The sequence below is a fragment of the Rhinolophus sinicus genome, chromosome 8 (genome assembly GCF_057876585.1).
Source record: "Rhinolophus sinicus isolate RSI-liver-muscle chromosome 8, RSI-T2T, whole genome shotgun sequence".
Classification (NCBI taxonomy): Eukaryota; Metazoa; Chordata; class Mammalia; order Chiroptera; family Rhinolophidae; genus Rhinolophus; species Rhinolophus sinicus.
Genome location: NC_142508.1, coordinates 39,532,593 through 39,552,185, shown reverse-complemented (window position 1 = coordinate 39,552,185; position 19,593 = coordinate 39,532,593). Strand labels below are relative to the sequence as shown.

Here is a 19,593-nt window from a genome sequence, read left to right as displayed (position 1 = left end):
TTCCCTCCCTCCATTCCCCTGCAGGCCCAGCCTTCCCCTGTCACAGGAACCACCACTCGGAAGATGGAGCAAGGGAAGGGTTAGGTTTTAATGTCCCGGTCCTCAGGCCCAGGCCGTCCAGCGCCCAGCCATTCATTCCCTGCCGCCCTGCTGCTCACTCCGGTGGGGGCCGGCCTGCTTCATCGGAGCCTTCAGCAGTGGCCGTCCCGTCATCCTCCGGCACCAGTTCCACGTCCAGCTCCAGCTGGCCCATGTAGAGGCCAACAGCACAAGCCCAGAGCAGACCAACGGCCAGGACAGCGCCCATGCCCGCGGCGGCACCCCCCAGTGAGAGCTGCATCGGCCCCCGCAGGGCTGCCAGGCCCACCACGTAGGAGGCACCACCCCACACCACGCACAGGCCGCCCAGCAGGAAGAAGCCTGTGGGAGAGGGCGGAGGCCACAATCAATGGAGGGGAGGGCCTGGTGTCCCAGGCTGGGGCTGTTGGGTGGATGGGGGGAAGGCCCGGATCAGGCAGGCAGATGCCAGAGACAGGGGGGGTCAGGGGATTGAGGTGGACTTAGAAGGGGGATGAGGCAAACTCCTGGGCAGGACAGGTCAGGGATAGTACAGAGCCAAGGTCAGCAGGCATGAGAAGGTACCAGAGGGGTGTCTAGGACTTGGAAGTGAGGTCCAAGATCAGAGGGGGGGGGGTTGGTCTGAGAGCAAAGATAGGGCTGGAGGAGCAGCGGCTGGGACTAAGATCCTCATTTTTGTCGAGAAGTGACTGGAAGAGAGGACCCACAGCCATGCCCTGGGCCACCCACTCAGGGGTGGGGTGGGGTGGGTGGAAGGTCGACACAAGTGAGAATGAGACAGCTTCCGGTGGGGGGAAGAATGAGAGGTTCTACACTTACTATCGGGAAGGATTGGGCAGGAGAGAATCCGCACTCAGGCGGGCAGGGTGAGTGCTCTACATTCCCCGGTGGGGGAGGAAGTGTCCACACTCCCGGGTGGGGGCAGGACTGGGGGTCTGCACTCACCATAGGCGGCTTCCCGACCCATGTCACTCTGCATGAAGGAGATGACCCCGATGCCTGATGCCAGGAGGCCATTTCGGAACCAGGAGAGGAAAGCTTGGAGGGAGGGGGAAGAAGCAGCATCAGCCCAAATCCTGCCCCCAAAGTCCTCAGCCCAAACAGTGAAACCGTCCCATCCCACTCCAAATTCCCACCAGGTCCTGAGGGCCCCCCACTTCACCCTGTCCTCCCCAAACCCTCTCTTGTCTCCGTCTCTGAACCCTCTCCCCAAACTCTGCAACACTGAAGACTCAAGACAGTCCGCAGAATCTGCAGGAAAATCTAGGACCAAAACTGCAGAACCTAAATCTGAAGACGGGAAGACCCCAAGAGGTCATCGTGGTCAACACCATGGGCTGCCCTCTTACTTCTTTCTCAGACCTCTGGCACAAAGCTTTTCACCACCCCTACATCTCCCCTACATCTCGATGCTCCATCCTCTCCAATCCTGACATAATGCTCCTCCCCTTGCAGCCTGGATCACCTCGCCCTCCAATCAGCCCAGAGCTTTTCTTCTATCGGTTGTGCCCTCCTCCAATCTGCAACTTCCCCCTCTTCCGTGGGGATCCACACTCCCACATTATGCAGAGTGGTCGCCTTTTCAATCGGAACTGGCCAACGTGGACCCCTCTTGTAAATAACTCTCCCACCCCAAGCACTCTTTGGAAGCCCCTTTCGTCCAGACATATCAGTTCTTCTCAGGCTGCCTGTCCTAGCCCGACCAGCCTCTCGGACCCTTGGTCCCATCCGCAAGCCCTTCTCCTATGTGGATACACAGCGCTCTTGCAGCCAGCACTTCCCTGCGCGTATACGGAAGCCGTTCTCCCTTTGAGCCCGGGCCCAGTTTCCAGCAGAAGCCCCACCCCAATCCCCCACTCTCGTGCGCGGACAGCTCGGCTATTCCAAACCTCCTCTCCCATTCGAGCAGACCCGTGCCCCAGCTCCAGACCTGTCTCATGCGCTTTTCGGAGGAGCCAGGCGTCTGCGCGGTCCAGCTCGGACACGGGGGGCGGCGAAGACCCTGCGCGGGGGCCTTGGCCCGGAGCGAAGGATCCCCGGGCGCCCCCACTCCGGGATCGCGGAGGCGGCAGCAGCGCCCCCCGGAAGCGGAGTCGCGCCAGGCGGGCGGCGGGAACCCACCACCAGCCGCCTCCCATGGTTCGCACTACAGACGCCGCTTACCGCCCCGCCCCACGGGCCTTCCGTAGGCTGAAGTACACGTTACTCATACTTAGCGGCCCACCCATTGGTTTTGTTTGCGCCATTCAAACCCAATTCACACCGTCCATTGGTCAGAATGGCAGCGATTCCCTCCTCCGTCATCTGTGCCGGTACTACTTGTCCCACCTTGCTTCTGGTGACGGACTACGAATCCCGGCGATCACTGCGCCAGGGGAAAGCCAGTCTTTAGAGGCTGCAGGCCCGATGTCTGCCGGGACTTGTAGTTTTTGTTAATGACTTTCATTCCAATGGCCAAAAAACAAAAGCAAAACTCTTAATATAGAATCTTTGCAAAATCTCAAAGAGCCCAGAGGAGAAAGTGAAGCTTACCATCAATCCCACCAAATAAGCGGTTACTGCTAATATTTTGTTATCTTCCTAACCCTTCTTTTTTTCTGTGCAGATGTCAAATGAGATGCCATTTGATAAATTAATTTTTTTCACATTTCAATAAATCATGAAAATTGACCAGTGGCATTATTTTTCCACAACATAATTTTTTAAAATATATTTATTTTGGGTGGCCGGTTAGCTCAGTTGGTTAGAGCGTGGTGCTAATAACATCATGCCGTTTCCATCCCAGCATGGGCCACTGTGAGCTGCGCCCTCCTTAAAAAGATAGATAGATAGGTAGGTAGGTAGGTAGCTAGCTAGCTAGCTAGATGATAGATAGATAGATATAGAGATATAATGGTACAAGATACAAACGGGTCTAATGAAAAGTAATTTCCACCCCGTGCCCTAGCCAGCCAGTTCCCATCTCCCATCCCACAGCATCAAGTTTAATGCTTCATACTGATGCATTATAAAGGTAACAGAAGAGATCCCAGGCCCTAGATTGTTTCCAGTTGTCCGTGTTGTAAACAATTGTGGTTTCCTTTTAGGTCTAAGCCTATGTCTGAGTCCAGAAGGACCTGATCCCATTGGCAAACTTCAGCCTCCAGCTTCTCTACCTCTGAACCCACACATGGCTTTATATCCTCTGGTGACCTTAAAAATAGAACTTTTTTTTTTATTATCAGCAAAAAATTCATTTATCCTGGAACAGCAAAGAATTGCAATTTGGGGCACGCAGCTATAGAAAAACCATAGATAAGTCCAACAAAGGAGAGGAAACATTATTTTATGGAGAAAAAGGAAGAAGTTGGGAGGGGTTGTTTAGCAAGAAAACCCATTGGAGAAAAACAAAAGGTCAGGGAGTTAACGGTTTCTCATTAGCTGAGCTGCTGGGGTGGTCGATTCCTTGTAGGAGGTGCAATACATCTTTTCCTGATGGGGCCTATAATTGATGATTCTTTCCTGTTGACTTTTCTTCTGTGGGGTTCTGTCTGTAATTGACAGTTCTTTCTGTGAATGACATGGAACGGTAGGTACTGTGTGACAGCTCCCCCTTCTGGCGTCCCGACTGTATTTTAGTTAGGATTCCCTTTATTAACGTTCTCGCTCTTTCCTGCACTGTCATTATGATCTCTATACTTATCTGTCTCTGCCGTCAGTCTGTCAGCTTCCAATGGATGAGGTCCTTGATTAACAGATCTCCATGTCCCCCAACCCGATGTATAGGTAGGAAACTTGGTAAGTAATAATAGCAAACATCTACCAATGGCTTTCTCTGTGCCAGAAACTGTGCTAGGTACACTATGTGTATAATGTCATTTAATCCTCATTGTAACCGTTAAGGATTAGAATATTCTCTTTTATAGAGGAAAAATGAGGCTCAGAGCAGTGAGGTAATAAAAGTTAATGTTTATTGAGCATTAATCATGTGTGGGATTCTGGCTCTTGCTTTATATGGATACTCTCATTAAATCCTCAGAATAACCCTAAGTGATATGCACTATTATTATCCCCATTTTACAGAGGAAGGGAAAGGTTAGGTCAGTTGTCTTAAATCACTCTGCTAATTAGGTAAGTCCAAGACCAAATTACTCGCCACCATGCCATGCAGCTTATACTCATTCATTCATTCACTCATTCAACAAGTATTTACTGAGCACTTGCTCTCTGACAGCATTATACTACACATTTGATATAAATCTGTAAATAAAACAGACAAAATTCTCTTCCCTGAACTTCCTCAATGTAATAAAGGGCATCTACAAAATACCTACAACTAGCATCATTCTCAGTGATGAAATATTGACTGTTTTCCCCTCGAGATTGTACACAAGGATTTCCTCTCTCATCACTTCTAGTCAACATTGTATTGGAGGTCCTAGCTAGTGCAATAAGGCAAGAAAAATAAATAAAAGGCATATAGATCTGACAGAAGTAAAACTGTCAATATTTGCATGTGATGTGATTGTTTATGTACAAAATTCTAAGGAATCAAAATAACTACTAAAACTAATAAGTAAATTTAGCAAGGTTGCAGGATACAAGACCAATATACAAAAATCAATTTTATGTTTCTATCCTACCTGGAAGCAATTATAAAATGAGATTGAAAATAATCCCCTTTACGGGGGTGGGGGGTGGGAGATGAGGGTAAGGGGGTTCAAATATATGGTGATGGAAGGAGAACTGACTCTGGGTGGTGAACACACAATGGGATTTATAGATGATGTAATACAGAATTGTACACCTGAAATCTATGTAATTTTACTAACAATTGTCACCCCAATAAATAAAAAAAAGAAAAGAAAGAAAATAATCCCCTTTACAATAGCATTAAAACAAAAAATACTTAGGACTAAATTTAACAAAAGAAATGCAGGATTTTTACAACTGAAAACTACAAAATACTGCTGAGACACATTAAAGAAGATCTAAATAAATGGAGATATATACCATGTTCATGTATTGGAAAACTCTTTGCTTCCTTGGAGATTACATTCTATAAGGATAAGCAGAAAACAAGCAATAAACATGCTAAATAAGTAAGTTCTAGGGAAAGTCCAGGAGAGTAGAAGAGCTTAGAGAGGGTCCCTAACCCAGCAAGGGTGTGTCTGAGTTGAAACCTGAACTATGAGTAATCATGAACCAGGTAAAGAGTGTTCAGAACCCTGCAGAAAAAAGTCTGGGGCCCAAGAAAGCTTACAGTGAGTGTAGGAGACTGAACATAAATAATAAAATAAAACTCCAATTATTTGCCATCACAAGGTGGTTTTCTTGCTTACCTGTGGGCAGCTGTGGCAATTATATTTTCTGAGAAGCCCTAGAGTGTGTAGAGATTTTTTTCTTTCAAATATTTTATTGGAGAAGGGGAACAGGACTTTATTGGGGAACAGTGTGCACTTCCAGGACTTTTTCCAAGTCAAGTTGTCCCTTGAATTCTAGTTGTTGATGGCACTGCTCAGCTCCAGGTCCAGCCCAATTGTTAGTTGCAGGGTCCGTGGCCACCATCCCTCGCGGGAGTCGAGGAATCGAACTGCCAACCCTGCGGTCAAGAGCCCACCAGCCCACGTGGGAATCGAACCAGCAGCCTTTGGCACTAGGAGCACGGAGCTCCAACCGCCTGAGCCATGAGGCAAGGCCCCTGTAGACATCTTTAGAATTCAGAATGGCAGCTCTCTGTTCACCCTAACCTCCACAAGAGCAAGGCATTGATAACCTTGACTCTCCAAGGTTACTCCATGTAGTTCCTGAGCCACTTTTAACTCGTGATCCTGTGCACTAGGGGAGCCATGAAAGATTTATGCAGGGGACAATGTTCAACTTATCTGTTAAGGTCACTCAGCCTTCCTGTGGAGAGCAGGTTGTAGCAGGGAGAGACAGGAAATTTGCAATGGACAGGTAAACCTGCCAACAGCTATCTCTTTCTCGCCATTCCTTCTCTAGTCCAAACCCTTTTTACCTTTCACCTGGACAACTGAGACAGCACACTCATTGGTCTCCAGATCCCCTTAAAGTAGATTCTCTATTTACTAATTCAGGAAATATTTATTTATTTATTTATTTATTTTTTAAGATTTTATTGGGGAAGGGGAACAGGACTTTATTGGGGAACAGTGTGTACTTCAGGACTTTTTTCCAAGTCAAGTTGTTGTCCTTTCAATCTTAGTTGTGGAGGGTTCTGTTAAGCTTCAAGTTGTTGTCCTTTCAGTCTTAGTTGTGGAGAGTGCAGCTCAGCTCCAGGTCCAGTTGCTGTTTTCTAGTTGCAGGGGGCGCAGCCCACCATCCCTTGCGGGAGTTGAACCGGCAACCTTGTGGTTGAGAGCTCACTGGCCCATGTGGGAATCGAACCGGCAGCCTTCGGAGTTAGGAGCATGGAGCTCTAACTGCCTGAGCCACCCGGCCGGCCCAGGAAATATTTATTGAATATGTACAGTGGGCCAGCTTGTTTGAGACACTGAGGATACAGCAGTGAACAAAACAGAAAAATAATATGTCCCACATATGACACTATTGGGGAAGTGGGACGAAGGAATAATTAATGTAAAAATCCATGAACTGTTAAGTCGGTGAAGAAAATAAATAAAGGTGATGAGGTAGGTAGAGAATAAATGAGGTCGCCGGCCTCTAAGATGACCCTGGTGATCTTCACGTTTTGTGTAGTCTCCTCCCACATCCAGTCAGCCCTGGTCTGTGTGACAAGTTGAATACTGTGGACTTCTAAGGCTGGACCATAAAAGACATTATGACTTCTGCCTGGCTCTCTTGGATCATCTTCTTTGGACGAAGCCAGTTGCTGTGGTGTGAGGACTCTCAAGCAGCCTTGTGGAGAGGCCTGGATGGAGCAAAACTGAGGCCCCCTGCCAACAGCCAGCACCAGCCATGTGAGTGAACCACCTTGCAAGCGGTCCCTCCAGCCCGTCAAGTCTTTGGATGACAGCAGCCCGGGCCCAAATCTCATAAGACCCCAAGCCAGAATCCCTCAAAAGCTGCTCGTGTGGGATTTCTGACCCACAGAAACTGTGTGCGATAATACACGTTTGTTTTAAGCCACTAGGTTTTGAAGATGTGACAAATGAGTAGCAATCTGAGTGACAAGAAGGAGTCAGCCATGAGGTGAGGAGGAGGAGGAATGCTCCAAGCCGAGAGGACAGCAAGTGCAAAGGCCCTGAGACTGGAATGTGCTTGACATGCTGGAGGCGTAGCCAGGAGGCCGGTGTGGTTGGAGCAGAGTGAGCGAAGGGGAGAGTGGGAGGCGAGGAAGTCAGAGAGGAAATGGGGTGGGGGGCTGTTGGGGTCTTGTGGGCCATAGTGAAGGCTCCACATTTTAAGTGTGATGGGAGCCAGTAGGAGATTTTGAGCTGAGGAGTAGCATGATCTGACTTAGCTCTTTAGAATATGCTACTGACTGCTCAGTGGAAAATAGATTTAGTAGCCAGACATCTAGTGATGTGTCTCCCTAAACCCTTCAATAGTTCTCCATCACCCTCTGAAATCTTGGCTACAAGGCCTGCCAGGCTAGGCCCTTCCTGACCTCTGCCCCTGCATCTCCTGAGAAGAGCTTGCATTTTATAAAGCAGGTGGCAGGTTGGAGGGGGTTAAACTTGGGGAGGGAGTTCAAATGAGCTGTAATAGATAGCCTGCCTGCCAGCAATGAATATTAAGCATTAAATGGGATTAAGTGAAAACTGAAAATATGTGAAACATTGTTCACATTCTTGGCTGGTGAAATAGTTTAGGCTGATTGGGGGGGGGGGGGGGGGCAGGGTTGGGAATTGAATGCCAGAAAGGGTCAGGGCAGAGAAAACAAATCCTCCTTAAAGAGACAGATCCCAAAGCTCGTCCTCTTACTGCTGCAACATGATCAGATCAGTGGTTCTTTTTTTTTTTTTTTTTAAAGATTTTATTGGGGAAGGGAAACATGACTTTATTGGGGAACAGTGTGTACTTCCAGGACTTTTTTCCAAGTCAAGTTGTTGTCCTTCCAATCTTAGTTGTGGAGGGCGCAGCTCAGCTCCAGGTCCAGTTGCTGTTGCTACTTGCAGGGGGCACAGCCCACCATCCCTTGCGGGACTCGAGGAATTGAACTGACAACCTTGTGGTTGAGAGCCCACTGGCCCATGTGGGAAGCGAACCGGCAGCCTTTGGAGTTAGGAGCATGGAGCTCTAACCGCCTGAGCCACCGGGCCGGCCCCAGATCAGTGGTTCTAATACGAATCATCTGGTAGCTTTAAAAAATGATTAATGCTCCAGCCCCATCCCAGACCAATGTAGTCAGTGTCTAACCAGCCACTGGTATTCTTTTCCAGTGAATGTATTTTAATTCACTACCAGAAAGAAATGATAATTATGTGACACAATGGAGATGTTAGCTTAGGCTATGGTGGTAATCATACCGCAATATATAATTGTAATTATATATATCAATGTGTATCAAATCAATACATTATACACTTTAAACTTACACAATGTTATATGTCAATTATAGCTCAGTTAAAATAAAAAATTTTTTAACATTGTGCATTTATTTATAAAAAGGTTAGAGAAACACACAGAACCTGGGCCCCTGTGCAACGGGGAGTCACCATCGTCATAATAAATACAATAGGGGCCGCCCGGTGGCTCAGGCAGTTGGAGCTCTGTGCTCCTAACGCCGAAGGCTGCGAGTTGGATTCCCACATGGGCCAGTGGGTGCTCAACCACAAGGTTGCCAGTTCAATTCCTCGAGTCCCGCAAGGGATGGTGGGCTCTGTCCCCTGCAACTAAGATTGAACACGGCACCTTGAGCTGAGCTGCCACTGAGCTGCCGGATGGCTCAGTCGATTGGAGCGCATCCTCTCAACCACAAGGTTGCCGGCCCAAGGGATGACTCCGGCCCAAGGGATGGTGGGCTGCGCCCCCTGCAACTAACAATGGCAACTGAACCTGGAGCTGAGCTGTGCCCCCCACAACTATGATTGAAAGGATAGCAACTTGACTTGGAAAAAATCCTGGAAGTACACACTGTTCCCTGATAAAGTATTGTTCCCTTTCCCCAACTTAAAAAAAATATATTAAAAAAAGAAAATGTAATTTAAAATAAATACAGCAATTTTTTAAAAAGAAAAAAGTACTGGATTTTTTTCTACACATCTACCTTTTGGCCCCCACTCCCTCTCACAGTGGGGCCACAATGTAGATGCCATCTTCTGTCCCCTCTTCTACCTCCCAACCTTCCATAATTATCCAGGGATAAAGGTAAAATAATCTTTCTTTCCAGGTGTTATTAACCCTCAAAACCCCAAAGTCAGAGCTCCTTCCCTCCCCAGGGAACTCTGCAGGCATCATCTGGGTCAGACAGAGTTTCCAACCGAGGTGCCAAGGGAATATCCTAGAGGTCCAGGGACATAGATGGGGGGCACTTTGTATATGAGGGGAACCATATCTGAATATAGAAAGGTGGAATAAGAACTCAGTGAGAGAAATAAAGGGCATCAAACAAACAGACTAAGTGTCTAAACTAAAATGAGGAAATTCAAACTGAATTACCCCTTCTACATACCATAGCACACCCATAGTACAGATGAGGAAAGTGAGGCCCTGAGAAACAGAACTTTTTTGCCCCACGGGCTGCAGAGCCAGCAATTGAACTGGGTCAAACTGGGCTCCTCCCCCATTCCTCCCTATGGTGGAGGGGCAGCCTTTCCAACCAAGACTGCAGTGGATGGGGGCAGTGAGGAAGGGTCTTTGGAAGGAGAGAAAATGGTGGTCTTTGGAAGGGAGGTGTGGAAGGGTCCGTGATTGGGAGTGTGGTGGTGCAGAGGTTATGAAGGGGGAGCCCACGCAAACCCTCAAACTCACACTGTAGTCATGACCTTGAGAGAACCCGAACGGAAACGCAGTATCTTTTTCTTGAGCGCGTGGGAAGCCTTGATCTTTACAAAGACTTTGGCGGGGCCCGCTGGCGCCCCTCCACCTGCACCACCCCCTGGCCCGGAGGCCGCGGTGGCTGCCACCAGCTGCTGCGGCCACACGAGGCCACCGCTGCCGTCTGAGTCGCTGGATGCGGAGCTGAAGGCAGGCGACTCTCCCTCGCTGGCACTAGATTCACTCTCCCCGTAGCCGCCGCCAACGCCGCCCGTCGGACCCCGGCGTCCAAGGGGTCCCAAGCGCCCCGCTGAGCACTCTGAGTCGCTGCCTGCGCAGCCATAGAGCAGCCGGCGCTGAGGAGCAGACGGGGATGGGCCAGGCCCTGGGCCGCGGGCCGCCGGGCCGCGGGGCCGGCCTCGGCGCCCATCGGCTGCGTCGATCTCGGCGGTGGAGCGCCAGCGGCGGCAGGACCCCGCGGCCTGCGCGGCCAGCGTGGGTGCTGGGCCGCGGCGGGGCCGCGGAGGCCGAGGCTCTTCCCGTTCAGCTGTAGGGTACTTGGGGGGTCCCGGAGGAACGGCGGCGGCTCGGCCCAACAGGCTGGTCTCGGACTGGGAGCGCGCGGCCTTCCGAGCCCTGGGCGAGCCCCGACGGCCCGAGGCCTCCGTCATGCGTCCGCGGCGGCCGGCAGCCCGGGGACGCTCCCGCGGTGGGGACTGCTCCACGCTGCGGCCCCGCGTCAGTGGTGGCGCTTTGCGGCGGGCGGCGCGGCCAGGGAGGCCGCGGGTAGCCGCCTGTGCCCCTGGGATGTACTGCGCCTTCACCAGGCGACCCTCGCCCGGGCTGTCGGGGGGCGAGGATACAGCTGGCGGCGCAGCGGGCTCCGGCGCCGCCTCCGACTCCCACGGCGAGGCCCAGGCGCCAAAATAAAGTAATTTTAAGAATGTGTTTTTATCAAGAGCTGACCAGATGTCAGGGACGGTTCAACAACCAAAGAGATTGAACCAAAGAGATAAATGAACCAAAGAGATCATTGAACCAAAGAGATAAATGATCATCTTTCATGGTGGGACATTTTAGAATGCGAAGGGAGTGACAATGTCAAATTGTGTCACCTGCAAATCAGGCATTTATTCAGGCTGTCCTGTAACTCCCTTAACTCTCTTAAAGTCTAGCATTTTCTCTAGCCAGGTGTTCACATTTGCTCATTTCTCACCTCTGTTTTACCCTGAATGAACTCAGGCTTCTCTCCTCCCTACAGAGCCCGGCAGTAGGTAGTTCACCCCAACTCCCAACCAGCATTTAACTGTGAAACATGCCTCCTTGTCAGTTTCTCCTGAGAATCAGCTGACCTCGGACACATTTCCTGTCTAACCTCCCTGGCTACTTACTTCTCCGTATCTACCCAACTTCCCCTTACTGAAAGCCCTTTTACCACAGAAAAGCAATGCTTTTTTTGTTTGAGTTTTGGATGCTTGCAGATTTCTGAGTTCCCTACTGCAATGGTCTTTTTGAATAAAGTTTCTCCTTATTTTAATCTGGATCTGTTTTTATTTGACATCTCCACAAAATTCTCACGCATTCTTCACTAGGTTAATTCCTAGATACTGTATAGTTTTTATCGCTTTTGGGAAGGATATCTAATTTTCTGTTAATTTCCCAGTTGGTTATAGAGGAATTCCATTGATTGTTTAAATTGAGATATAATTCACATACCATGAAATCTATCCTTTTACAGTGTACAATTCAATGGTTTTTAGTATGTTTACAAAGTTGTGCAACCATCAACACGAATTCCAAAACATTTCATTATCCCCAAAAGAAACCCCCTCCCATACCGCCTACACTTACCCCGGCCCTGGCAACCACTCAGCTACTTTCTGTCTCTATGGATTTGTCGATTCTGGACATTTCAAAGGGAAATGGAATCATGAAATATGTGGTCTTGTGTGTCTGACTTTTCTCACTCAGCATAATGTTTTCAAGGTTCATCCATGCTGTGGCATGGACCAGCACTTTTCATGAGTAATATCCCATTGTATGGATCTACCACATTTTATTTATCCATTCAGCAGTTGATGAACAACATTTGCTCTACTCACAGGACATTCTCCCCCACTTTGTCCTCCTGACAGACGAAGCAGGGTCCCGCCAGGCAGACACAGCCCTATGTGAGGGCACAGGCCTTGCAGAGCCTAATGGAAGCTGGATTTCAACCCAGACTTGCCTCTCAATTGCTTTTGAGCAGTATACAACCTTCCCAACTGTACATGGCATCTCTGTGAATGCTAATTCAAACAGAAAATTAATTCATTGAGAAGATATTGGGCAGTCTAGGAAGTACTCCCTTACTCATAAAGAGATATGGAGAAGAGTTCCTTCTCTGCTTCTGCTTTTCGCTGGTAAGGAGGTGAAGGCTGGAAGATGCTCTAGCCATGTTGCAATCACGATGGGGGCTGCTGGCATGCCAAGACCAGCAGTATGGAAAGATAGTCCAAACCTAGGTGAATTTGCAGTTTACTCTGATTTTGCCAACCCCGGAAGTGCCCTGTTGGCATTTTTACCTGAGATGACAGACTCCTGGCTCTTTAAACAAGCTGAGTTGGAGTTTTGAGTTACAGATGAAATCCTTACTCAATATGGATGAATTAGAAGAAATTCCAAGATGGCATTCTGAATTTCTGTCATAAACCTAGAGCTTACCTGCTGAGACCACCAACCAGTGTAAGGACAATGAGGACCCATCCCTAAGAAATATTTGGGGATCCCAATTAAAGGACAGAATAGCCCCCCAAAGACATCCATGTCTTAATTCCCAGAGCCCGAATATGTCATTCACATGGCAAAGAGGGCTTTGCAGGTGTGATTACGGATCTTGAAATGGGGAGATTATCCTAGATCACCCAATGTAACCCCATGAGTCTTTAAAAGCAGAGAATCTTTTCTAGCTATGGTCAGAGAGAGATGTGACAATGGAGGAAGGAGCAGAAACATGGGACAATAATGGTTTTGAAGATGGAGGAAGAAAGCCACGGATGGCCTTTAGAAACCAGAAAAGACAAGGAAACACAACCTCTTTCTTCCAGAAAGGAATATAGCCCTGGCAAGTTTGATTTTAGCCCAGTGGGACCCATGTCACACTCCTGATCTCCAGAACTATTAACAAACTTGTGTTTTAAGCTACTGTTTGTATAATTTATACACCAGCCATGGAAAACCAAGAGGCCCATTGAAACACAGAGGCCAAAGTAAGTCCAAAGGAGATACGGCTAAGCCCTGCTTACCTTGTACACCCTTGCCGAGTGTGGCTTCCTCAGATAAGGACCCTGGTTGACAAGTGGGTGGTGTCTGAGTCCCTTTGGGCTATAACAAAATACCACAGTTCTGGAGACTGGAAATCCAAGATCAGACCACCGGCAGATTCAGTCTGGTGAGGGCCCACCTCCTGATTCACGGCCATCTTCTAGCTGTGTCATCGCATGGTGGAGGGGGCGAGGACATGGCAGACAGCTCTGTGGGGTCACTTTTCTAAGGGCACGAATTCCATCCGTGAGGGCTCCATCCTCCTAATCCCATCCCACCGGGGAATGTGTCAGTGTATTAATTCTGAGAGGACACAAGTATTCTGCCTACAGTGGTCAGGGCTCCTGCTGCTTCTCATGCCTAGAAGCCAGCCCCGTCGTCCTGCCTTCATCACTAGCGTCTGTGGGCCGTGTGCGGGCAAGACCGTGCCTGTGTGGGTCACCGCTGTTACCTGACTGCTGAGACGGGCCTTGGCCGGAGCTCAGGCTCTGTGGGATGCCGTTGCTTTGGCTCTTTGGAAGCCTCATTCCCAGTGTCATCATGGATGTCTCCCTAGGGCTGGCCATCAAGAGAACAGATCCAGGTTTCACCCCCTACCCTGGGGCAACTCCCACCCTCCTTGTTATTCCCAGGGATAGGATAACGGGAGCAGCAAGGAGACACGACACCTGCAGGCTTTTTAAAATAACTGCATCCTTTAATGGCAGTAATACAATTGTTGGATTAAGAGACCACAGGAGAGAGGGCAGGTGATGTTTCTGGAAGACAGATACAGAGTACAAAAAAGGGGGTGGAATAGAGTCATGCGACGATCATTGTAAAAATACAGTACGTTATATACATATTTGCACCATCAACTTTCAACTCTGAAGGAGTATTTACACTTTTGTTACAATCCTGGTTAGAGAACATTTTTCTTTAAAAGCTCAGCCTGATGGCAAATGAAACTTTTGGGTGAATTCATAGTCCATGAGGTTCTTAGGCTGAATATCCAAGAGGAGGGGGGTTCCAGCTTCCATTTCATCCAAAATTTCGGTTTTAAAAAAGTATTTCATTTTGCTTTACAAAAGAAATTCTCAAAGGAGGAAAAAACAAAACAAACAAAAAAGCCACACTGTGTATGCTTACTTATTTTACAAACACCAAGGGCTGCAGCCCTCCTGCTCAAGGCCAACACTTGGTGGCTGAAGAAAAATCTCACTAATGATTGTTTAAACAAAACAAAACAAAAAGGACACAAAGACAAACCAATCCAGCCTGATCACTGTGCACTGACCCTGTGTGGGGCTGCCCTTCCTGCCCAGGCTTCTGGCCCCAAACTCAACAATTTTTTCCCCAGACAGAGGGCTTTGGTACAGCAGCCTCATTCACCTCCCACCCCAAGGAGCTGGGAAGGGAACCTTTTGGCTGGGTCACCAGGTTTCCTCATTATCAGCAAGGGAGACAAGGGCCTTAGTGAGGCAGGTGAGGCGGTAGCACAAGAAGGCAGGGGAGGCCAGCAAGGACTGGCACGCGGCTGGGAAGGACCCCGAGCAACAGGCCTTGCCGTTTCCCTCGGTTAGTCTCCCCAGGCCATAGCCACAGGATGGGCTCCTCTGGAGCTCAGGACAGGGCTGGACCTTAGCAGGGGTCCTAGTGGGAGGGGGCAGCCGGGTGCACATGTCTCTGCTCCCTTCCTGGCTCAGCCGAGTGAGGGGAGCAGGATGCAGGCTTCGGGTTGCATACCCCCCACCCCCAGCAGGTGTCCTGGTCACTTGGAGAGGGCCCAGCAGCCCTCACCCTGCCCTGGCTACTCTCTGGAAGTACCCACAAGTCCAACAATATAACATGTCTCTGAACCTGTGTACCTGTCAGCTTAATAGAAAACCAAACACATCAAAACCACGGGCCTTAAAAATAGGGTGCAAAGAGGCGCGAGGAAAGCAGAGAACAGGAACACTTTGCCAAGAACCACCGAGGGCTCCCTCTGTCAGGAGCCTGGTGGGGTGGCCAAGCCACGGATCCTTGAGCTGTCCCCAGAGGGGCCAGGGCCGGCACACTGGGCGCTCTGGCTTCTGAGGACCAGGACCGACCCCAGCATGAGGGGAGGAGGGTGTGGTCACCATAGGACAGGAGCTAATACTGACGGAAAACACTCGGCTTGCGGAGGCTGCCTCCTGGAGGCAGTTTGGGGGACCAGCCCCACACCAGCCCTGTGACTCCAGGTCCGTTTCACCCTGGAGTCTCCTGACACAGGCCGCAGGGTGTGGGGTCAAGGCTGAACTCTGGACGGAGAGCAGGGAGGACTAGGTGCGACTCCAGACGGGGAGACAACAGGAAAGGCTTCGTTTCTCCCAGCCCAGGCCGCTCCCAAAGGCTCTTTTCCTTTCTTTCTTTGATACTTTTTCACTCCCATCGGCCCCCGACGTGGGCCATCACAGCCTGTGCACTGCAAAGATGGGGTTCTAGAAACGTGTGGATCTGCTTCTGCAGGGTCTTACCACCTTGGCTCTCCCTCACCTCCTCATACAAAACGGTGAGCAGCGTTCAGTGCCTTCTCAATGCCTACTGTTCCCTTTGTCCTGGGGGTGGAGGGGGAGAGGGGGGGCCAAGCTGCGCCCAGAAAACCCACCAGACTCCCAACCTTCAAAGAGTCCCTGCAAATTGGGCTGGCCAGACAGAGTGCCTGCTGGGGCCGAGGCCCAGGGGACTCGCAACTGTTCCTGTGCACAAGTAGGTTTTCTTGGCGGGAGCCGGGAGCCCAGCAGCACTGACCAGAACTGAAGATGGTTACATACAATTTATATGTTTCAAACAGAAAGTACTACTTAAAGAGAGAGAAAAAAAGAAAAAAAGAAGGAAAAAGAAAAAAACACCGAGACCCTGGCCCCCTACCCCGAAGTTCCCACCTCTGGTTGCTGCACTTAAATATGCCCTGGGAAGGGTGGGGTGCAGGGAGCGCCTGACGCCCACTTAACACTACTGGCAAAAGGGGGAGGCAGTGGGGTCGAAGCCTTTAAAAACATCTTTTAGGGACCCCGCGTCCTGCTCGCCCTCGCGGGCCGGGCTATTGCCAGCAAACGGGCTTCCGGAGCCTGTCTTGGGCGCCTGTTTCACGGTCCCGAAGAGCGTGGGCACAGGCAGGTTGTGCACGCCGGGCTGGGGCGGGGTGCCCTCCGATGGTGGGGCAACTGCGGCGGTGGCAGGGGCCGCTGCGGCCTTGGGCCGGGGCCGGTTGTAACTGTTGTATCTGTCCGTGGCCGTGGCCGCGCCCCCGTCCACACCGGACTTCCCTGATTCCGGCTGTTCCAGGGCAGACTTACGGACGAACGGGGGCTCCTTGGCCTTGGCAGCAGAGCTCTTGCCGTTGCCCTCGGGGCCCTTTGGCTGGGCACCCGTGTCAGCAGCTGGCTCTGTGGCTTTACCACCTGCGTTGGGAGTCCTGGGGTCATAGAGGCTGATACCACTAAGCACGCTGCTCTGCCCGCTCCCGCTGCCCTGGCCCAGCCCTCCGGCTGCCAGCACGCGGGGGTCATAGGGGGCGGTGGCTGGGGGGGAGGACTCCCCACTGGGGCTGGCGCCTGGAGAGGATGCTTCGGCAGGGCCAGGCTTGGCAGTGCGAGAGGAGGCAGCGGAGTCTGCCGGCTTCTGCAGCCGAGGGTCGCTGGGGGCCTTCCGCACCCGGGGGTCACTGGGCTTGTCGTTGGGGCTGGGAGCCGCTGAGGGGCCAGTGGCATTGACAGTCTTGAGGATGCGCGAGAGGAGCTCAAAGTCAGGCAGGCTGGAGCCGGATGTGCCTGGGTCCGTGGAGGTGCCCGGGCGCTGCCGGGAGTTGGAGGGCCCTGTGGTGCTGGCCCGATGCAGCCTGGGGTCCAGGGCAGGCATGGACTGCAGGGCTGCGGGGAGGGGGGGCACCAGGTCCTGCTTGGGGATGGGCAGGGGGATCAGGTCCTCGGGGTTCCACAGCACAGTGCGGGCGAAGCTCGGCTTGCTCAGGGTCACATCCTTCTTGATGTGGCTGAACTGCTGCAGCTGGGATCGCGGGTCCCGCAGTGGGTGCCCGGGGAGGGGGTCCAGGGGAATGTTCACGGCCTTCTCCCGCAGGGCCCGCTCCCCTTCCTCCTCTTCCACAGGGGGTGGCCCAGACCCCTTGGAGCCGCTGGGGCCTGTGGGGTTGGAATGGAGGCCTCCTTCGGGCTTGGGGGTGGGCAGGGAGCGAGCCAGCCGAGGGTCGGAGGGCCCTGTGTCACCTGGGCCCGATGCACTGGAAGCCTCAGCATGGCGGGTGAGTCTGGGGTCCCGGGTAAGGCGAGGGTCAGCCAGTCGGCCTCCTGTGGGGTGTCCCTTCTGGAGGCGGGGGTCCCCCAGCCCACTGCTGCTGAGCTCCCCAACGGAAGCCTGGGGTCGGCTGGATGTCTGCTGCCTCAGGGTCTTCAGGATGGAGGTGACACTGCTCCCACCCTCATCCTCGTCACTTGAGTACCAGTTTCCGGTGTCACCTGAGAAAGAGCAGAGAGGAACAGGAGGGGGTCAGTGGCCACCACATCTACCAGCCTTCTTGGACCCTATGGTGCCCAATGGGTGAATGCCTCCCCGGCTTCTTACCTCTCAGAACCTCAGTTTCTCCTCTCTTAAGACACCCCCTCCTCCAAGGCTACCACAAACAGCCAGTGAGTTCAGGCCAGCCAAGTACCGAGCCTGGCAAGTCCCTGGCTAATGTTTCTAGACCTTTCCCGCTGTGCCAGCACTGTTTTGTTTTGTCTTATTAATTCTTACAACCAGCCAGGAGGTAGTTTTGTTATCAGGCCCATTTGATGAGAAAACAAAGGCATGGAAGGTGCTCTGAGATGGGGGCAGAGCGAGGATTGAGCCCAGGCCCCAGTGTGGCAGCCTGTGAGCAGCTATTACAGACTTAGCTCTCACTGTGCTTGGGGCTCAGACACTTGCCCCCGGCCCTCACGATACTACCACGTCCCGGGGAAGGGCAGTCACCAGCTAATGAGAGGCGGGGCCAAGTGGGCAGACTCAGAAAATGGCCCAAGTCCAACCTCCTAGGCAGATAAATCAGGAGACACCAGGGGAGGGGGTTGCTCCCTCTTCCCACTGTCCCCACTTGCTCCCAGGCTCCTGTCAGGGCCACCCGTGGCCTCTGGATTCAGATTCTAAACACAATTTGTCCACGCCATTTCACGCGGGGGTGGATGCTACCAGGTCACTGCACGGCCCCATGCGACTGGCAATTGTCTGACTGACCATCACTGGTTTAGTCAACGACTAGCTCTCATCTGCTGGCTTCCTGAGGACATGGTCTGGGGAAAGGGGTCTGTCAGCATCGTCCTACAGCCTCCTCTGTGAGGGCACAGCAGGTGAATCATGTGGGCTGCTGTCTCCTCCAGGGACCAGCCCACCCCCTCCATGAGGGGGTGGAAGTCTCTCCCAACCCCACAGACACAGACACAAAGGGCAGCCCTAACTTCCAGTTTTCCTCAGGGACATGCAGCAACCCCAGCCTGACCTCACGGCCCTCAGCAGGGGTCCTCCCTGGCTACAGGCTCCTTTCCGGCGCCAAACCCGACCTAGGTATCCCCACCTGTCCCCTGCATAGCAGCGCGGGGCCTGTGCCCATCAGAGAAAGCCCCTGCCCCTGGGGAGGACACATGCCTTCCTCATTCTCCCGGTCCTGCTTGCTGCTCTCAGCCAGCCTCCTCGCTCTTTCCTCCTCCTCCTGCTGCTTCTGCTGGATCCTCAGGTACAGGGCCCTCTGGGCTGAGGGCAGGAAGTCGGGGACACCGGCGCCCGGCTTCGGCCGGCCTGGGGGCCCTCCCTCAGGGAAGCTGTCGGGCTCCAGAGGGTGCTCGGGGAAGAGGTGCTCCCCAGGCTCCCCTGGCATCTCTTCGTAGTGCCCGTAGTCCTCTGTGGCAGGGAAGAACCGAGGGTTCGTGTCGGGAAGGGCCTCGAGGCACCAACTCCAACCCACCCATGCCCTCAACTGGAGAACCACCCCGACGGCAACGGTGATGGGTGAGAATGTGCAGCCCGTTCCTTCCTACCCTCCCAGGAGGGGCCCCTGGAAAGCCCAACAGTGGGGAATGGAGCAGCCAACCTAGGATACAGCAGGGTGAAAATGGGGTTCACAGTGAGGTTTAGTGATGTCAGCAAATGCTCATGATGTGAAAACAGGATGAAAAGGCTTTGGAAAGACAGACAGAAAACAGTCTCCTTGGGAATGAAATTTGGGAGAGAGAGGCCCAGGGATCTTTCACTTTTTACTCCACACGCTCTGACCTGTTTTAATTATTTGCCAGGAGCACTAGATTTATGGTTTATTTGTAATAATCAATAAAGGGAAAA

General features: G+C 51.8%; 2 protein-coding genes and 1 pseudogene across 10 annotated transcripts in view; all 3 read right to left on the bottom strand.

The window, feature by feature from the left end:
* Nucleotides 1-64: 64 nt before the first annotated feature.
* TMEM160 (transmembrane protein 160) lies at nt 65-2,258 on the bottom strand. Its single transcript, XM_019752660.3, has 3 exons — nt 2,009-2,258; nt 1,024-1,116; nt 65-420 (listed from the first exon to the last, which is right to left on the bottom strand). Exons 1-3 carry the CDS (start codon nt 2,214-2,216, stop codon nt 155-157), a joined length of 567 nt encoding a protein of 188 aa, XP_019608219.1. The 5' UTR covers nt 2,217-2,258; the 3' UTR covers nt 65-154.
* Nucleotides 2,259-6,150: 3,892 nt separating this feature from the next.
* On the bottom strand, nt 6,151-13,436 carry LOC109458711 (dapper homolog 3 pseudogene; annotated as a pseudogene).
* A 500-nt stretch (nt 13,437-13,936) lies between these two features.
* The window catches only part of ZC3H4 (zinc finger CCCH-type containing 4), a 40,176-nt gene continuing 34,519 nt past the window's right edge, over nt 13,937-19,593 (bottom strand). For 8 of the 9 annotated variants that reach the window (XM_074316202.2, XM_074316201.2, XM_074316203.2 and 5 more), the window contains 2 exons: nt 18,904-19,155; nt 13,937-17,741 (listed from right to left, as the gene is read on the bottom strand). In XM_074316202.2, coding sequence (XP_074172303.2) covers nt 16,222-17,741; nt 18,904-19,155 — 1,772 coding nt within the window. In that variant the 3' untranslated portion in view covers nt 13,937-16,221. The remainder of the gene's footprint in view (nt 17,742-18,903; nt 19,156-19,593) is intronic. The other variant, XM_074316208.2, reaches the window with a different exon arrangement.

Bases quoted from the DNA above. Each gene is read 5' to 3' on its own strand.
- TMEM160 (XM_019752660.3), bottom strand. From the start codon at position 2,216: ATGGGAGGCGGCTGGTGGTGGGTTCCCGCCGCCCGCCTGGCGCGACTC. The intron at 1,117-2,008 runs GTCTGGAGCTGG...CCTCCCTCCAAG, and splicing joins CCGAAAAGCGCATGAGACAG to CTTTCCTCTCCTGGTTCCGA. The intron at 421-1,023 runs GTGAGTGCAGAC...CCTCTCCCACAG, and splicing joins GGGTCGGGAAGCCGCCTATG to GCTTCTTCCTGCTGGGCGGC.